Here is a 15,101-nt window from a genome sequence, read left to right on the forward strand (position 1 = left end):
AGTTAGTTCCAGACCTTTGAATTCTGAAAAAATCTGTCCTTTGGTAGGTTATTAAGTTTAAAAGGCAGAGCTCAGGTAAATATAAGCTGGTTTTCTAAATACAAGTGTCTTTTTCACAATAGAAATCATCCCTGTTGCTCTTTAAATTCACAAAAACGATGACTTAACAATTCTCTCATAGGTCACCTGTTTTCTTCCCTACCTCCAGCATGTGCAATGTAGCAGGTTGTTTAAGCATCAGCCATGTTGGTGACATGCATGGTCTGCTGGTCATGAGTTTGAGACAGAAGTAGTTTTGTGGGCAGAAGCTTCATTTTTCACGACCAACATAATACAACGTGTTGTATCTTCATGGGGGTTTGCTTGACCTTCCTCCCTGCCCTTACCCCATAAAGAAACTAAAAGTATGTTTGATGATGATTATTGAAAAGAAGATTTATAGACCTGTGACTTCTACTTAAAATGGGTGATAGTATCTCTGCATTAATTTCACATTAGCACTTGAAGTTTGATTTCTCTCTGCTGTTGTAGGAAGCTGACGACATTTGGCAGAGTGGCAGAATACAGGCTTTAAGTTGTGCATTTCTCTTTCAGCATTGCCTGCAATCTTTTTTGTGGGCATGCAGGGAGGGCAGGCAAGACCAGGAGTGGCTTAGGCATTGACTTTTGCCAGCCAACACGTACTATTGAATTGGTTCTTTCATTCAGAAGTTTCATAAGATTTATAGAATAGTTTCTATTTCCTTTTGGACAGAAGAAATGTATTGGCTTTGGTTTTTTTATTTTCATAAGGAAATGCTTGGAAGTCCAGCACTGCATCAGGTTGTATATTAACACTATGTAATTGTTTTCCTGCTTCTTACACATAATCAATAAAAACTAAGCTACTTAGGAACAGGAAAAGCCCTTTGGAATTGCAGTCTGAAGTGTCTAGTCTATTGTTCCTGGATCACCTTTACAGAGAAATTTTGAAAGTTTTGAAGAAGTTTTGAAAACTGAAGTTTGAACACAATTTCTTCAGCAATTTCAATTATTTTATTTCCTGAAGAACTGTTCTTGTGTTTCTGTTTAAATACAAGCTTTAGGAATGTTAAGTAGGTTCACTTATTTTTCTTCTAAATTTGTTAAACTACCTTTTCCATTTCTGCTCAGCAAAAAAATACTTCAGTACTTATTCTGGAAGGCAGAGAGGCATTCTGCAGTATTTAGCAGTCCATTTGAGGATCAGGTCACTTTTTTTCACCTTGATTTTAGCAAGAGCATTGGCAAAACTGACTACTCTCAAAGAACACAAAATAAAATCTAACTTATTCCTACAAATTATTTCTGGTTATGCTAACCTTGAGTATTTATTTACATCTAGAGCAGGGCCAAACTCTGAAACGAGTGCCTGAAGATTTTTTTAAGCCATTTATATATACTAGGAAATTCTGATGAATTTTGTATAAAACCAGATGTTTGTGGATAAATAAGCCTTTTTGTTTGTTTACACATATTTCACCAAAAAATCCATTTAATCTGCTCTTAAAACATTGAGCCTCAAAAATGGAGAGGTTGGGACAAAAGGATTTGCTCGGCCTTTTGTCTGAAATGCACCTAGGTTTGCTTGTCTCTTCAGGGGGCTGCTTAGCATTTAGGAGGGGGAAAGCTATTCTTTAGTTCAGGTATGAAAATGTGCGATACTTTATATCAATTATTTGGCTGATTGCTGAAAGTGTGTTGGAGTGAGTGGGCATTGGCTAGTTCTGGCCTTCACTAATGGGAACATTTCAGAATGTGGATGGTAATTAAAGTATAGAATGCAGAAAATTAGGCCAAAATTGAATAGAAATGAATAAGTATGTGTTCTGTTGTGCAGATGTTGGAAACAGATTATTTTGGATACCTCTTTCTATCTACATCTTATTTGGTTACCATGTAAAAATCGGTCATACACCATGTAGATTGTTTCTCTTCCCATTGCGTTTTCTGTTTTTATGTTGTGATGTATCTGTATAGGTAGTAATTTAGCAAAATATCCTGTCTGCCAGGTGTGGGAACTAGCTGATTGTATTGTAATACCAGATCATTACTTAATTCATATGCAACCTAGCCTAGCACATGGAAAGCATTATAAATCTATTTACAGTGTGGCTGGTCTGATGATAACATTGTATTAAATTCCCAGGTGAGGCAATTTAAGCAATTGCTTTGCCATGTGTAGGCCATGGAAATTAACTTCTCATATGCTTTAGTAATAGACGAACTTCATTGGTATGCTCAGATTAGTAGTATAGCAGAATTCTTACAGTCTGGTTACATGTACCCTACTTCACATGTAGAATCATACAGGGGGGTGGTACTGCAGATCACAGATCTTAATTAGTTTAAGCTGAGTTAATTCATTTCAATTCTAATTTAGGTGGGCTTGCCCATGAACACATTCAGTTCTATTGGGAAATGTTAAGGCTTGGGTCAAGTAGACAGATTGTTTAAAGCCAAATTGCCAGACAGAACTGAGCAAGTGTATCTGTTTGAACAGGGCTTTAAGGAAATCACCCAATCAGTATGCAAAAATCCTGTTCATAAACCAAGAGAGATCTGCCTGGAATCAGAAATTCTTCCTTGTCAGAAGGTCTGGGTACTGTAGTACATTTAAAACAGCCCCTGAAACTTTCTCTGTCTTGAAGTTCTTGTAGAAAGTAGCTTAACCCTTTTGTGTCTTTTTGTGTTCGTGTGCATGCTACATTTGAATGCAAACACGTACACCGAGTTAAAAACACTTGTGTGCTTAGACTTTTTATCTATTTATATACAAGGAAATATAAAATACAAGGAAAACTTCTATATATGACAGACCTTTAGAGACCAAAAACTGCACACAGAACCTCTTAAACCTATACTGAGCTGCCCAGAAATGCCTTGGATTACAAACTCTGTAAAGGTTCTGTCTTTTCTAGAAACATACATATAAAGTACCAGTAGACAGTGGTAACTGACAACTAAGACTAAAAATGTTGACAATTTCTTGATTTGCCTGGTTAGCTTATGTATAGAAGTCATTAACTATTTATAAAATGCATTATGAATTGGGTTCCTTCAAACTGTAGCAGAGTGTGTGACATTTCCAGCTCAAACTATCATTCTTACATTTGGCTAAAGTACGTATTTATAAACAGCTGATAGTTATGAACTAAAAAAAAAAAAAAAAAAATCTAAAAATTATTTAATTATTGAGTTCGGATGAACCGAACTGATTTTCATAGCCACATTTTAAAGTGTTAGCCTATATTACTTTAATAAAAATAAGAATAGTAATTCGAGATATTGATATTTTGGACAAATCCTGAAAGAACAAACGAACACTTTAGTTCAAAGGCCTTTCCTTTTATATTATTGATTCATTTGGTAGTGAAACTGTGATCAAAAGTAGTATCAAATTATTTATTGATTATGGTAAAGAGTTATACCTAATTGTAGTCAAAAGGTTATTTCTTTTAATATAATTGCTGATTTTCAGATCATGACAGATTATTGCAATAAAAGAACAATGATACAAATATATTTATTAAGTTCAGTGGTGATGATATAAAGGATTATAAAGGGCCTCTAAAAATTGTATTGCTATTAACATTTATTTCTTTCCCATGAAGAATATTCTTTTTCCTTTCTTCCGTGCAGGCTCTTATGAATGAGAATATCAGCCAGTTAAATCTTTCAAATAAATGATGTGTAACCAAGGACCGTCTCAGTCTCTACATATAATTAGGCAACTTGTTCACTGGAGAACAAGCTCATGAAGCATCATGCTCCTCACTTCAGTCTAATAATGATAAATACATTCAACACTAACAGATTCAATGGGGCTGAGTCATTTTGTGAAATTGGGAAAGACTGCACAGTTGAACTACTAGATCTCAAATGGGAAGATTGAATCTTAATCAGAAAAGCAGATTAGATATTTATTGGTATATATTTGTAATTTTCTTCCTTGTTTGATGTGTATCAAATAAAAATAGGAAAATAATATAATTGAGCAATCTATGCCAATTTGTTGGCTTTTTGGTGAAAAAAGAGAAAAACAAAACCTATCTCCATATGATATTCTTGCATACTGTGGAGTGTTTTAGTCCCCCATAGTGATGAAATGAATAATTTAAACAGGCAGCTCTGATACCACAGCCTGTTTAAAGGTTCTCATATCCTTTAATGCTGTAGACTACTTTAGCTTGGTTAGTATGAAACTGTGACAGCTGAGATCTCCAAAAGATTTGGCACAATTCAGCTCTTGTAGTAGGTCCATGGTATGCTTTGACCTTGCTACGTACATCTGTAGCTTTAGTATATAATCTAGGTCTGAACACTAGCAACTGAATCACAAATTGGTGAGCATTGTAATGATGATGATGGTAATAAAGGCTGAACTACACAGGATATAAAGGCTAAAATGTGCTGCTCTGAGATGACCAATACAAGGCTTACTCCACTGCTAGGTTCCTAGCGTAAGGGGTGACCCAGTTCCAAACTTCTTTGTCACAAAGGTAATTAATTTCCCGTGCTCAGTATAATTTCTAGTGGGTTGTGTCCTGTGCCCCAGCCCCAAGCACATTTTTTGGCATGATTGTCCAATAAGGGAAGGTTTGAGGAGGGATTTGTTTTTGCTGAGTTCCTACTGGTAGTGACTACCATGGCAGAGTGTGAGGGAAGCTCCCATCAGTAAAGGAAGGTCCTACAGCTCAGTTCTTGCTACTCTTGTGTTTCTTCCTGTGATGAAGCGTAAAACTGATCGTAACCGCACTCAAATATAAAAAGATTTTAGACAATATGTTAAAAATCTTTTCTCTCTTTTAATGGCGAGTGTAGGAATATTAACTAAGGGCCTGTTATTTGGCCAACAGAGAAATTGAAAGCTGGGCTGATGTTCTCTTTATGGACTTCCCTGTTGTTCCATTGAACACTGTGCTACCTTGGTAATCTTCAGACATTTGCTTTCCGTTGCTCAGCACTTGATCTAGTTTAGAATCAACATGATGATCAGTTCATGAGCAAATCTGCTGCTCATAAGCTGTGAATAATGACTGTCTATCATAACGATCTAATGAATGACCGTCTCAGTTTGTGGTGTTTCCATGAACTGCTGTAAACCAATGTATCCTTGTACTGTTGTTGTTTTCTTTCCTTTCTTTTGCTCCTTGATTTCTGGTCCTTTCCCAGTAGGCCTTCACAATCTTACCAGCATAGAAAACACTTGTTAATTTTCTACATCTTTAAGTTCAACCAGTTTTGTCAAATGTGTGTTGTTAGGTTTTGGGTGGTTTTTTTTTTTTAATATGGGAAAAGCTCAATCTTCCTTTCCTCTTTAGTGGCATCACTGCAGTGTTATGCTGAGTTCTGCGTCCAGCTAGCGAGCATTCTTCAGATAAATGCATTTGTTTCTGACACAGGCATTTCTTCAATGCTTCTGGTATTAGTGTATATTGCCTCTCCCGGTTACCTGATTATCAGAACTGGGATCACAGGTTATGTATCTTGAGCTTCACTGAAGCTGCTTTCATTGCCGAAGCGTTGAGGATGTGACTGTCTTAGAAATGCTAAGGTTTTGCCATGCAGATTTGTCAAAATACAGCAGCTGAAGAACTTTTTAATAACTTTTACTTGCAGATATTTTTTTTTATCAAATAGGTATCCATTAGGGGGCTCTCGAGGTTTAAGATGATCAGCCTTGATACCAATGGCTTCGGAGCTTTACTCCTAACCCTTTTTTCTTTTTGTTTTACAGAAAAGGTCACGAATCGCCTACAGTGATGAGGTGCGGAATGAGCTCCTGGGGGATGACGGGAATTCCTCAGAGAACCAGGTAGGATGCTAATCAAGAAGCCCTAGTGGGTGGCTGGAGGGTGAAGGAGGTCACTGGCACACTGGGCTTCTCAAGCTGCTCCTTAACAGCATTAGCAACAACTCATGTGGAAGTGATACTGTTTAATGCAAAGCTGGGGTCTTAATCAACTTCAAAATGTTTCTCGGAGATCTTACATTTAACCCTTTAACTTGTGATCACTGTCTGCTATCTTAAAAAAAATCTTTTCTTCTCTTTTCTTTATTATTTAGTACTTAAGAAATAACTTGAAACGCACTGTTTGCCGACAAAGCCAAGGTCTTCACCTCAAACACATGTAAAAGGAATAAAAAAAGTACATAATGCAGCTTTGATAATAATGCAGTATAATTAAATCAACACTGGCGGGCAAAACAAATGAAAGTGCGCTCTCAGAATTAGGCAGTACCCCACTCAGTTTCCTTGTGTGATTCCTTCCCTAAACAGATTTTTCTCTCCTTGTACCAAAATGCAAGTTGTACTAATAAGAGCATGCTTTCAGAATGCATGTTGTACTAGAATGCAGAGTGCTATCCATCTCTTTTAATGAAGGAAATCGTGATAATCCTGAGACTTTTTTAATATCTTGTACCCGTATTGTTGTTGTGGACACTACAGTGAGGATTCTGCTAGACTACTGAAAATTATAAAGGCAACATTATATTCAGGAGGAGGCTTTGACTTACCTGTTAATATTTCTTTTGGTGCTGAAACTTGTTTGACAAGCTCTATCTGAAATCAGAATGTTTCTTTTCTTTTTGAAAATCATGTCAGCTGTAATCAAAGTTGTGCATTTTCAGTTAGAAGTTAGTTGAAAGTTTTCTTAAATATCAAATTTTCTCTTCTGACTATATAGCATTTAAATTATTTTGGTAGTGAGAGTGAAAGTTGTTTAAATGTTTACTTGATAAATGCAATATTAAATAAGGAAACAGATCAGAACCATGTTCTGAAATTTTTAGTATCCTCTACCCTCAATATAAGCTCAGTTCCACTAAGGATAGGAAAAAAGAAAGACTTGGAGACTTATCCCGGTACAATGCGTTTTAAGACACAGACCCCCTTAAGTCTTAACCTTGTATAGTATTTTAAATGTGCTGTGTAAGTTTTAAACTCTGTAATAGATTTTAACACATACATTAATGCAATTATACACAGGATACAATTTATCTGTAGACATAAGACTGTAGTGTATAGCAGGTCTAATATCTATGTGAAGAGTTAAATTTAAAAGATATTAATCTTCATATTTATATATTATAGCAAGGGGAGATTCCAAAATTTGAATAAAGAGAGTTTATTATCCGTAAATAATGAATTTATGGAAAAGATGATTTTAGGGAAAAGAGTTTCACAGTCTGCATGTCATGATCATATACTCAATCCCGTGAAAGTGTTAAGATTCTCATTTTATTTCTTTTAAGGTGCTGCTATTTTTACATTTCAAGAAAAAAATGTGTGAATTCAGACATAAAAGGGCAATTGTGATAAGAAGCTTTACTTATAACAGAATATCTTATGTGTAGGGATGAGATAAAATATTTTATTTTCACTTTTTAAGGAATGGTTAAATAACTGGTTCACATGTGCACTTTTTGCAAGTTACGATCTTTTTTCTAAACCTGATGGAAGAAACATGGTCTCATCTCAAGGAACCAAATGATACCTTCAACCATTTGTCAACATAAGTTTTTTCTTCCAAATGACCACTTCTTAAATGGAAGAAAATTTTGGCTGGTAAAGGAGTTTTATGTAGTCTTTTAGGTAATCAAAATCCTTTTCTATAACCCAACTTGAAATTATTAACCCTATACCTTTGAAAGTTCTGAATTTCTTTCTTTTCTTCCTTGAAAAATGTTATGAAATATCACCATAAAGGAGTCACCTAACTTCTTTTAAATATGTGAATGCCAATATTTTTAAGAAATATTATTCATTGTGTTGTTCCAATAATCAATCTCACAATCTCTTTTTCTTATGAAATATCGTTATTTATATTTGTGCTTATACGCATGTAGTTAAAAAAACGACTTGCATGTAGTGCAAAAACTTCAGTCTGATGTTGAACTTATTAGACTGTACAGCTATCCAAATCAAGTGTAAGGTTTGGGTGCTTATCTTATACTGAACATATTATATCGATATATTTAACTCAGTAACCCCAGGTCTAATACACTTTCACTCCTATACATTATTATATCAATAGAAAACTCGGACTAGATGATGAAAGGATGCTGACGTATAACTTAGAGCCATACAAAATATTTCAAGATGTTTCAAATTCTTGCTTTCAGTTTGTCTGATGGAAATAAATATAGGTAGATGGAGGGACCCTCACCCTAATATTGTAGGACTTTTACTTCTTAATCAGTTTGGATTAGGTTAAATAAGTTAAACTAAAAAATGGTGGGTTGTTTTCCCCAATTCAATCACCAGACTGTGAAAGGGGAGAGGAGAGTAGGGATTCCTCTTCTGACAGAGGTGGTGTTAAAAAAGTTGCCGGCTCAGAATTGCTCCTACACCAATCCACAAATATGGGTAAAATCTACCAATAGAAATGCTGAATATCTGGTTAGACTGGGGTGTTACCCAAGGGAAACAAGAGATAGGAGCTTGCACGGTTTAGGTATGGTCTTTGTCATCACGATAAACATTTGCATAATGTTTTTGTTAGAGTGAGAAGACAAAAGGAACTTAATGTATACTGGCTAGTATGACCATATTAAGTATTCAGAAATAAATGGGGTGCTATTGGAAAAATAAACAATTTGGATCTTTTCTTTATTCAACTTCTGGGTTTTTTTAGTTGAGTTTCAAAGGTACAATTACAGCAAACCATAGCCAAGTTATAAGCTGTAATGAATAAGATCATAGTTTTGAGTTTCCAGTTATTCTCCCAAGAAGAAAGACTGAAGTACAAAGAATAGATTGAAGAATTAGCAAATGATGATTTTTCGTCTTCTTCGTTTTTCCAAAATGTTTCCCATAAGTAGCAGTCATCATGTGTAGATGGCAACAACTTAGAATGCAGTTGCCTTATAATGATTAAACCAAGATTTAACTAATTTTACCAGATAGAGCATATAGAAACTTCTTGTGGGAAGTTGTAAGAATGATACAATTCTGCTATTCAAAGTTTCTTTTGAAATAAATGCATCTTTGTTTAATGATCTAGGTAGTGATACAGTGCTCTTAATGCACTTAGAGTTTAATGAAGTCATTGCTTAGTATACGTTAATTTCTTCTGAATTTGAATCATGTGAATGTACTCAGATGAGGCACAAACAGAGGCTGAGAATCAGGAGACATCCCTTCTCGCATCAAAAAAAACCCACCTCACAACCCCAAACCCAATAACCTACTGTGTGCATTGGGTTGTTATTTATTTTCCAGGAGTGGTCTTAAACAGGCTCTGTTGCTTTCATGTCTTATTTGTCATTCTGGCCACCAACATTTATTAAATCCCTTGAAAGTTTTGAGTTTTTCAGTGCAATGATACACTACTTAAAGTTGTGGCTTCACTTTAATAATCATAGAACTGTTTTATGTGGCAATTTGTATATTTTTTAGAAAGTACATATTGGGTTAAATCAGAAATCCTTCTTGACCAAAATAATGTCAGGTACAGTATTATGAACTTTCTTGAAATATAAGTGTTCCTTTCTCTTTCACAACTATGTTCATTAATAAGTTTAAATAAATTCACATTAGGTTAAACTCCGTGTCTGTATAGGCGTACATTGTATATATGATTTGTGGTGAACAAATATTTTGTGGCTACTTAATTTCTGACTACAAAGTTGTGATAATATTAGATTTGGGCTTGCTGTGCATAAAGTGTGTCAAACTTCAGCTACAGACCAGGGGGTGAAGTTGGTCAATTTAATTCCCCAAGATCTAAAGAAGGTCGGTATCATTTCATATAGCCCTGGCAGAGCAGATCATTACCAGACACAAATCTGTTCGTTACATGCCGAGGGTTTATAGCAAAATAAATAGACTGTCATCATAAGTTCAGAAAATTGTGTGTTCGACCCACGATAATGTGTAAAGGGCGTTTAATAGAGTTCAGCATTTATTCGTTATCTATATGCGGACAGAGACGGCGGTAGCGTTATCAGCTTTTTAAAAAAAATTCGGTAGTTTTCTATGTCACGTGACGTGCCTCACAGACACACACACGCGCGCGCGCGCACAGCCCCCCCCATCTCGCTCCCTCGCTCTCTGCGGCGCAGTTTTGATTTTAGTCACAGCAGAAGGCTTAGCCACAAGAGATTCCACTGGTTCAAACCAGCGTAAACCAGATTTTTTTTTTTTTAGCCTACAAAGGAACAGATTACCTCTTGTATCGAATTCTGTATTGCAAAAAAAAAAAAAAAAAAAAAAAAAAATCTTTGTTTCAAAAATACGCTGATTATCATAACCTAAAATGGTGGCTGCACACGGCTTAATGCTGTTTACAGTTGAGCGGTGAGCATAATAAAAATAATGTTTCAAAATAGAAAAGTAAAGGTAACACATTTTCATCAAGAGCATTGTTAAATGGGGGAAAAATACATCTTTTGTTAATTTGAATGAATATCTTTCAGCCAATGTTAAAAAAAAAAAAAAAAAGCCCTCTCCCATTACTTAGCTTAGCTGCAAATCCCATGCAGAGCTTAAATTCAGCCATGCAGCACAAACAAGATAGAACATTTTTGTTTGGGACCTATTGAAAAAACAAATGTGCAGCATTTTAAAACTCTCATTGATTATAGCAGGGTGGCATGCCCAAACGAGCTCTATTGCGGGAGAGTAGGTTTAAACTTTGGCCCTTTAAGTATCATAGTCAACTGAAGAATGGTGGCCTCAGAAAGAAAAGATAGCTATGTGATCAACTCCCAGATCGTCTCTTTCTAAAGAGCCTTAATGTTTGCCTTTTTGGGGAAAAAAGGGGGGGAAGATCTGGAGAAAGAGACCAATTTATGATAGGCCAAGCACTTGAATTTAAGCGTCGGTTTGGCGGACAATGCAGTTTTCTTTATACCAAATTCTAGCAAAGTTCCTTTAGCTACGTACTGAAGAGCCATTTCAGTTTAAGTCCGTGTGGTAGTAGCCCTCCTAATTACATCTCGTTAGAGCCTCGTTGTCCATTTTGGTAACGAGGTGAGGTGTACGTTCAGTTTTCGACTAGCCATATGAAACAATAGAGAATAATGGAGGTTCGTTTATTTCCTTCATGCTGGCGAGACTTATTAGTAGTAAACATTCTCAGCTTACATACGTGTTGAAAATTAGTGTTATGAAACTGTAGGTGAAGTATCAGCATAAACTGAGATAATGATGTAGCTGTTGTAATTTCGAATTCAACTGGAATCGGTGAGAGAACTGTAATTTTTATAAAGAGCCACTCTTATGCAGACATTTGTTGTGAGTAATTATACGTTTTGTTCCAGTACAAATAATTTATCTGTCTCTCTAAGAGGAGAGCATATTACAACATAGTTTGGTAATCAGACTGGGGTTTTATTTAGTTTTATAGTAAACCTGCCAGAGCAATATTATTAATATTATCAGTTGTGTTGATTTACAAGCATAAATTGATATATATAAATGTATGTAAGTATACACATACACACTACGTGTGTATATTTACACACACTGTGTAGTGGTCTAGGTTTGAGAACCCGGAATGGGTCTTTTCTGAGGGAAATATGTTTCATGTTGTTCCCTATTCCTTTGTCTATTTTTAAATATGCTATGCAATAAATCATAATTCTGAGCCATTTAACTAAGCTGCTTCTTTTTTTTTTTTTAACTGGAAAAAACCCTCTATATGAGTTTCAATAATAAATTAGATAATATAGTTACAGTAGAACTCAGGTATATAAAAATGAAATACTGGTTACATGCTATAAAGATGCAGTCATCTATTAATAAGTTAGATCTGCTAGTAAAATAAGAAATCAGTTGTCACAACTAAAATATACAGAAAACATTCTGAAAACTTGTATATACAAAACCACTTCAGCTGTACAATCTTCGAAGAGAGGAATAGTAAACTTGTTTTTTTCTTTATAATATAGACTTCTATGAAGTCATTCCCCTTTATTTCATGATGGTGTCTTAGATGTGGTTTAAAAGAGAATTTCACACTATTCTCTTTGTTTAATGTGACAGTGTGAGAAAGTGATCTTTATTCGTTCAAAAAACTCTGCATGTAGTCTATGTTTAGGTTCTTTTAATGTGTTTGTCTGTGATTTTTAAATGCTAAACATGTAAACAGATAAATTGTCAATGTTAATTCTGTATCCTGTCACACAACTGATCTTTCTTTCCTGCCATTTCTTTCCTTTTTATCTTTTTTGTGCGTTCATGTTGCAGTTGATAAAATTACGTGAAGAGGTGAGTACTTTCTTGCTTTTTGTTGTCTAGCTTTCCCTTTAAAGCTGAGTTTCTAAATCTGAAGTAGATCTTTTTGTTCATTGTTGCAGGGAAATCTACACAAAGCAAAAATATTGATTACATTCCTTTAAAATATTCACTGTTGTGTCTCTTTTTCCCTAATAATTGTATACTTACATAGGAATCTCTAGATCAAACCTTAGAAATTAACAGTCTTTGATAGTGGAAATTTTTTTAAAGGCACTAGAAAAAGAAGGGAAAAAACCCCCACCCTATTATTTGATCTCTGCTAGAATACCATGATCAAATCAGGTACAGTAATAATCATGTTTGCATCACAAAAATCTTTGATAGGGTAAATACATTTATACAGTGGTATTGAAAGTGAAAGCTTTGGTAAAAACCTGTGCTGAAACACTGTAAAAATTACACAGTATTTCACAGTGTTTTGAGTTTGGTGTGAGGCATTCAAGTAGCTTATGTATTATATCGGATATTGTATACCCACTGAAAATACAGTACAGGTAGACCTACACACACATATCAATATTTATTATTTATTTGTGAGTGCTGTAGATCTGTAGGTGTAACACTAGAGATCAGTATTCCAGAACACCTTTCTTCCAGTTATAAAATGACTCATAAATATTTAGAGAGAGAAGCCTGTTTTAATGGTCAGTTCCTCAAATGTTTCAGTATATTTTCTGAAATTAATGTCTTCTGTTACTTACTGCTGTAGCAAAGCTGGTATCTGAACTGCCTTTTTTTATTATTTCCCAATAGCTGCCAAAAAGAAGGTCTCAGTAAAGTCAAGATTACTTACAGGTCAGATTTCTGAAGGGTTTCGTACAGAGAGTTTGAACCAGTGAAGTATTTGAATAAATATATTTAGAAGCACGAGTATTTTAACATCACATATTTGTCTGGTATCTTCTTTTTTAAACATGTGTGCCCAGACATATTGGTAATGAATACTGAGCTCTGCAGGAAAGGATTTGTAAGTTTTAGAAATGGTGATGACAAAGAATTGTAAAGTAACCAGCTTAAGGACAATTACAGAGAATTCTTAAAAACAGTAAGATATTTGTGATAAAAAGATTCTTTCACTAGTTCCCTGAATGCTTTATATCTCTGTCTTCTTGTGGAACTGATATTAATATGTTAAAGCTACAGAATAAAACAGTTAACAAAAAAATTTAAACAAAATAAACATGTAACCACATGAAAGCCCTCCCACCACTGCTGAGCTCCCCTCCCCAATAGTCCCAGTATTTAAACAGATGACAATATTATTGTGAGGGTTTGTATAGCCTGATTTCTGAGATTTTTCAGAAGAACAAGGTTCGTTTGCTCATCCCTTTAACAACACCTGCACGTCTGCTCCTGTGCTTTTGTAAAAGAATGTAGTAGGAACATTTTTGCTTGCAAACATAGATTATAGTTTTATAAACAGAAAGATTCCTAATTTGTAAATTTACTCTGAAGATTTAATCAGCTATAAAGAACAAAGCTGTTGCTTAACTGCTCCTCTTTTTGAAATAGCTGTGAAGGCAAATAAGAAAATTCAGGATGTTATTGCAAAGGGCTGCAACTTGGGAGCTCGGTCATACCTTTTGGAGCTTATAAATCCTCCTTGTTAGCCACCTAAAAATGTTGACATTGCTTCTGGTAGTTTTATTTTTTGCTTTTCCTTGCTAGCCTCATAAGTTACTTTTTCCTTTCTGCATATTGTGAGAGCAGCAGCAAATAGAACTAAATAAAGGAATTTATTATTTTGTCTAGATCAAAATTGTACAAGTAGAGAGAGAAATGATTTAAAAAACAATTGTTAGCATTCTGTTCTCTGCACTTAGGTACCCACTATGTGTTGGATAGGTTGTGATTGCAATGATGTTTTTATACCCAATGCAAAATGCACATTAAAGTTTAAATGAGGGCTAGTACAGTGACTCAGGCATAATTCTTAACTCGTCACATAGTGAAACATCAAGGCATCCCCAATTATAGTTCTCCTAAGGAGGTATGAACTGATCTTAAAAGAAATTGTGGTTTGCCATACTGTTTGTTAATAAAACCTGTGCTTCCTCTCATTACAGGGCTCTATTCTAGCACACTTGCCGTACACAGGCTTCCACGGAGGCTGTGTCGCTCTGTCTTTTGAGCTCCTGAGATCTCAGTTTGAATCCAGCCCACATGGAATGACTAAATCTCTAGTGATAGCATGCCACTTTGCAAAACTTCCTTATATAACTCCAGATAGAAGCTGTTTCTGAAGCTGCAAGGCGCACTGAATCACCTCGCTACCCACCTCACAGAGCGCAGGGGATACTGTGGGAGAAGGAGTTTGGGGAGGGGTGGGAAGCAGTTGAAAGCACCAGCTGCTACTGTAGGGCATTGATTTCACGACCGAAGGACGGGGTCCCTCCAAACCCAAACAATGTAAATAACACCACCCTTTATAATAAAAACTAGGTTTCATTGTGGAATGGCTTGGGTGGAAAGGTTCTGAAATCAAGTAAGAAGCAGCTCTGAGTTAGTGTTAGCACCGAGTTCATGGGGCTTTAGTATTCTAACTGCTTGCAGTAAGACTGAACTGAACTGTCAGCTTGTAATTTACTTTTTAGATTAAGTGTGGCTTATATAGTATATAAAATATACAGTTAAATGCTACTTGTTGGGTAGCTCTTCCACATTGTAATGCAAAATCTGATTATTTCCTCCCCTCTCCCTTAACATAGCAGGATAGTCTTTTCATTTCCAGTATACCAATACGGCACTATACATCTGATCTGTAATTATAATGTTCTACATCTTGTGCTCACTCCCAGCCTATGTTTGGTTTTGTGGTTTTTTTTTGAAGTGT

The 15,101-nt window shown here is 35.4% G+C and overlaps 1 protein-coding gene across 4 annotated transcripts in view; it reads left to right on the forward strand.

Annotated features, from left to right (window-relative positions):
* Positions 1–15,101, forward strand: part of VTI1A (vesicle transport through interaction with t-SNAREs 1A) — a 275,231-nt gene that overhangs the window by 51,006 nt on the left and 209,124 nt on the right. For 2 of the 4 annotated variants that reach the window (XM_075026425.1, XM_075026423.1), the window contains exons 4-5: positions 5,759–5,836; positions 12,218–12,238. In XM_075026425.1, the coding sequence (XP_074882526.1) occupies positions 5,759–5,836; positions 12,218–12,238 (99 nt within the window). The remainder of the gene's footprint in view (positions 1–5,758; positions 5,837–12,217; positions 12,239–15,101) is intronic. The other 2 variants (XM_075026426.1, XM_075026424.1) reach the window with 1 other exon arrangement.

This window comes from Buteo buteo, chromosome 4 (genome assembly GCF_964188355.1).
Source record: "Buteo buteo chromosome 4, bButBut1.hap1.1, whole genome shotgun sequence".
NCBI lineage: Eukaryota > Metazoa > Chordata > Aves > Accipitriformes > Accipitridae > Buteo > Buteo buteo.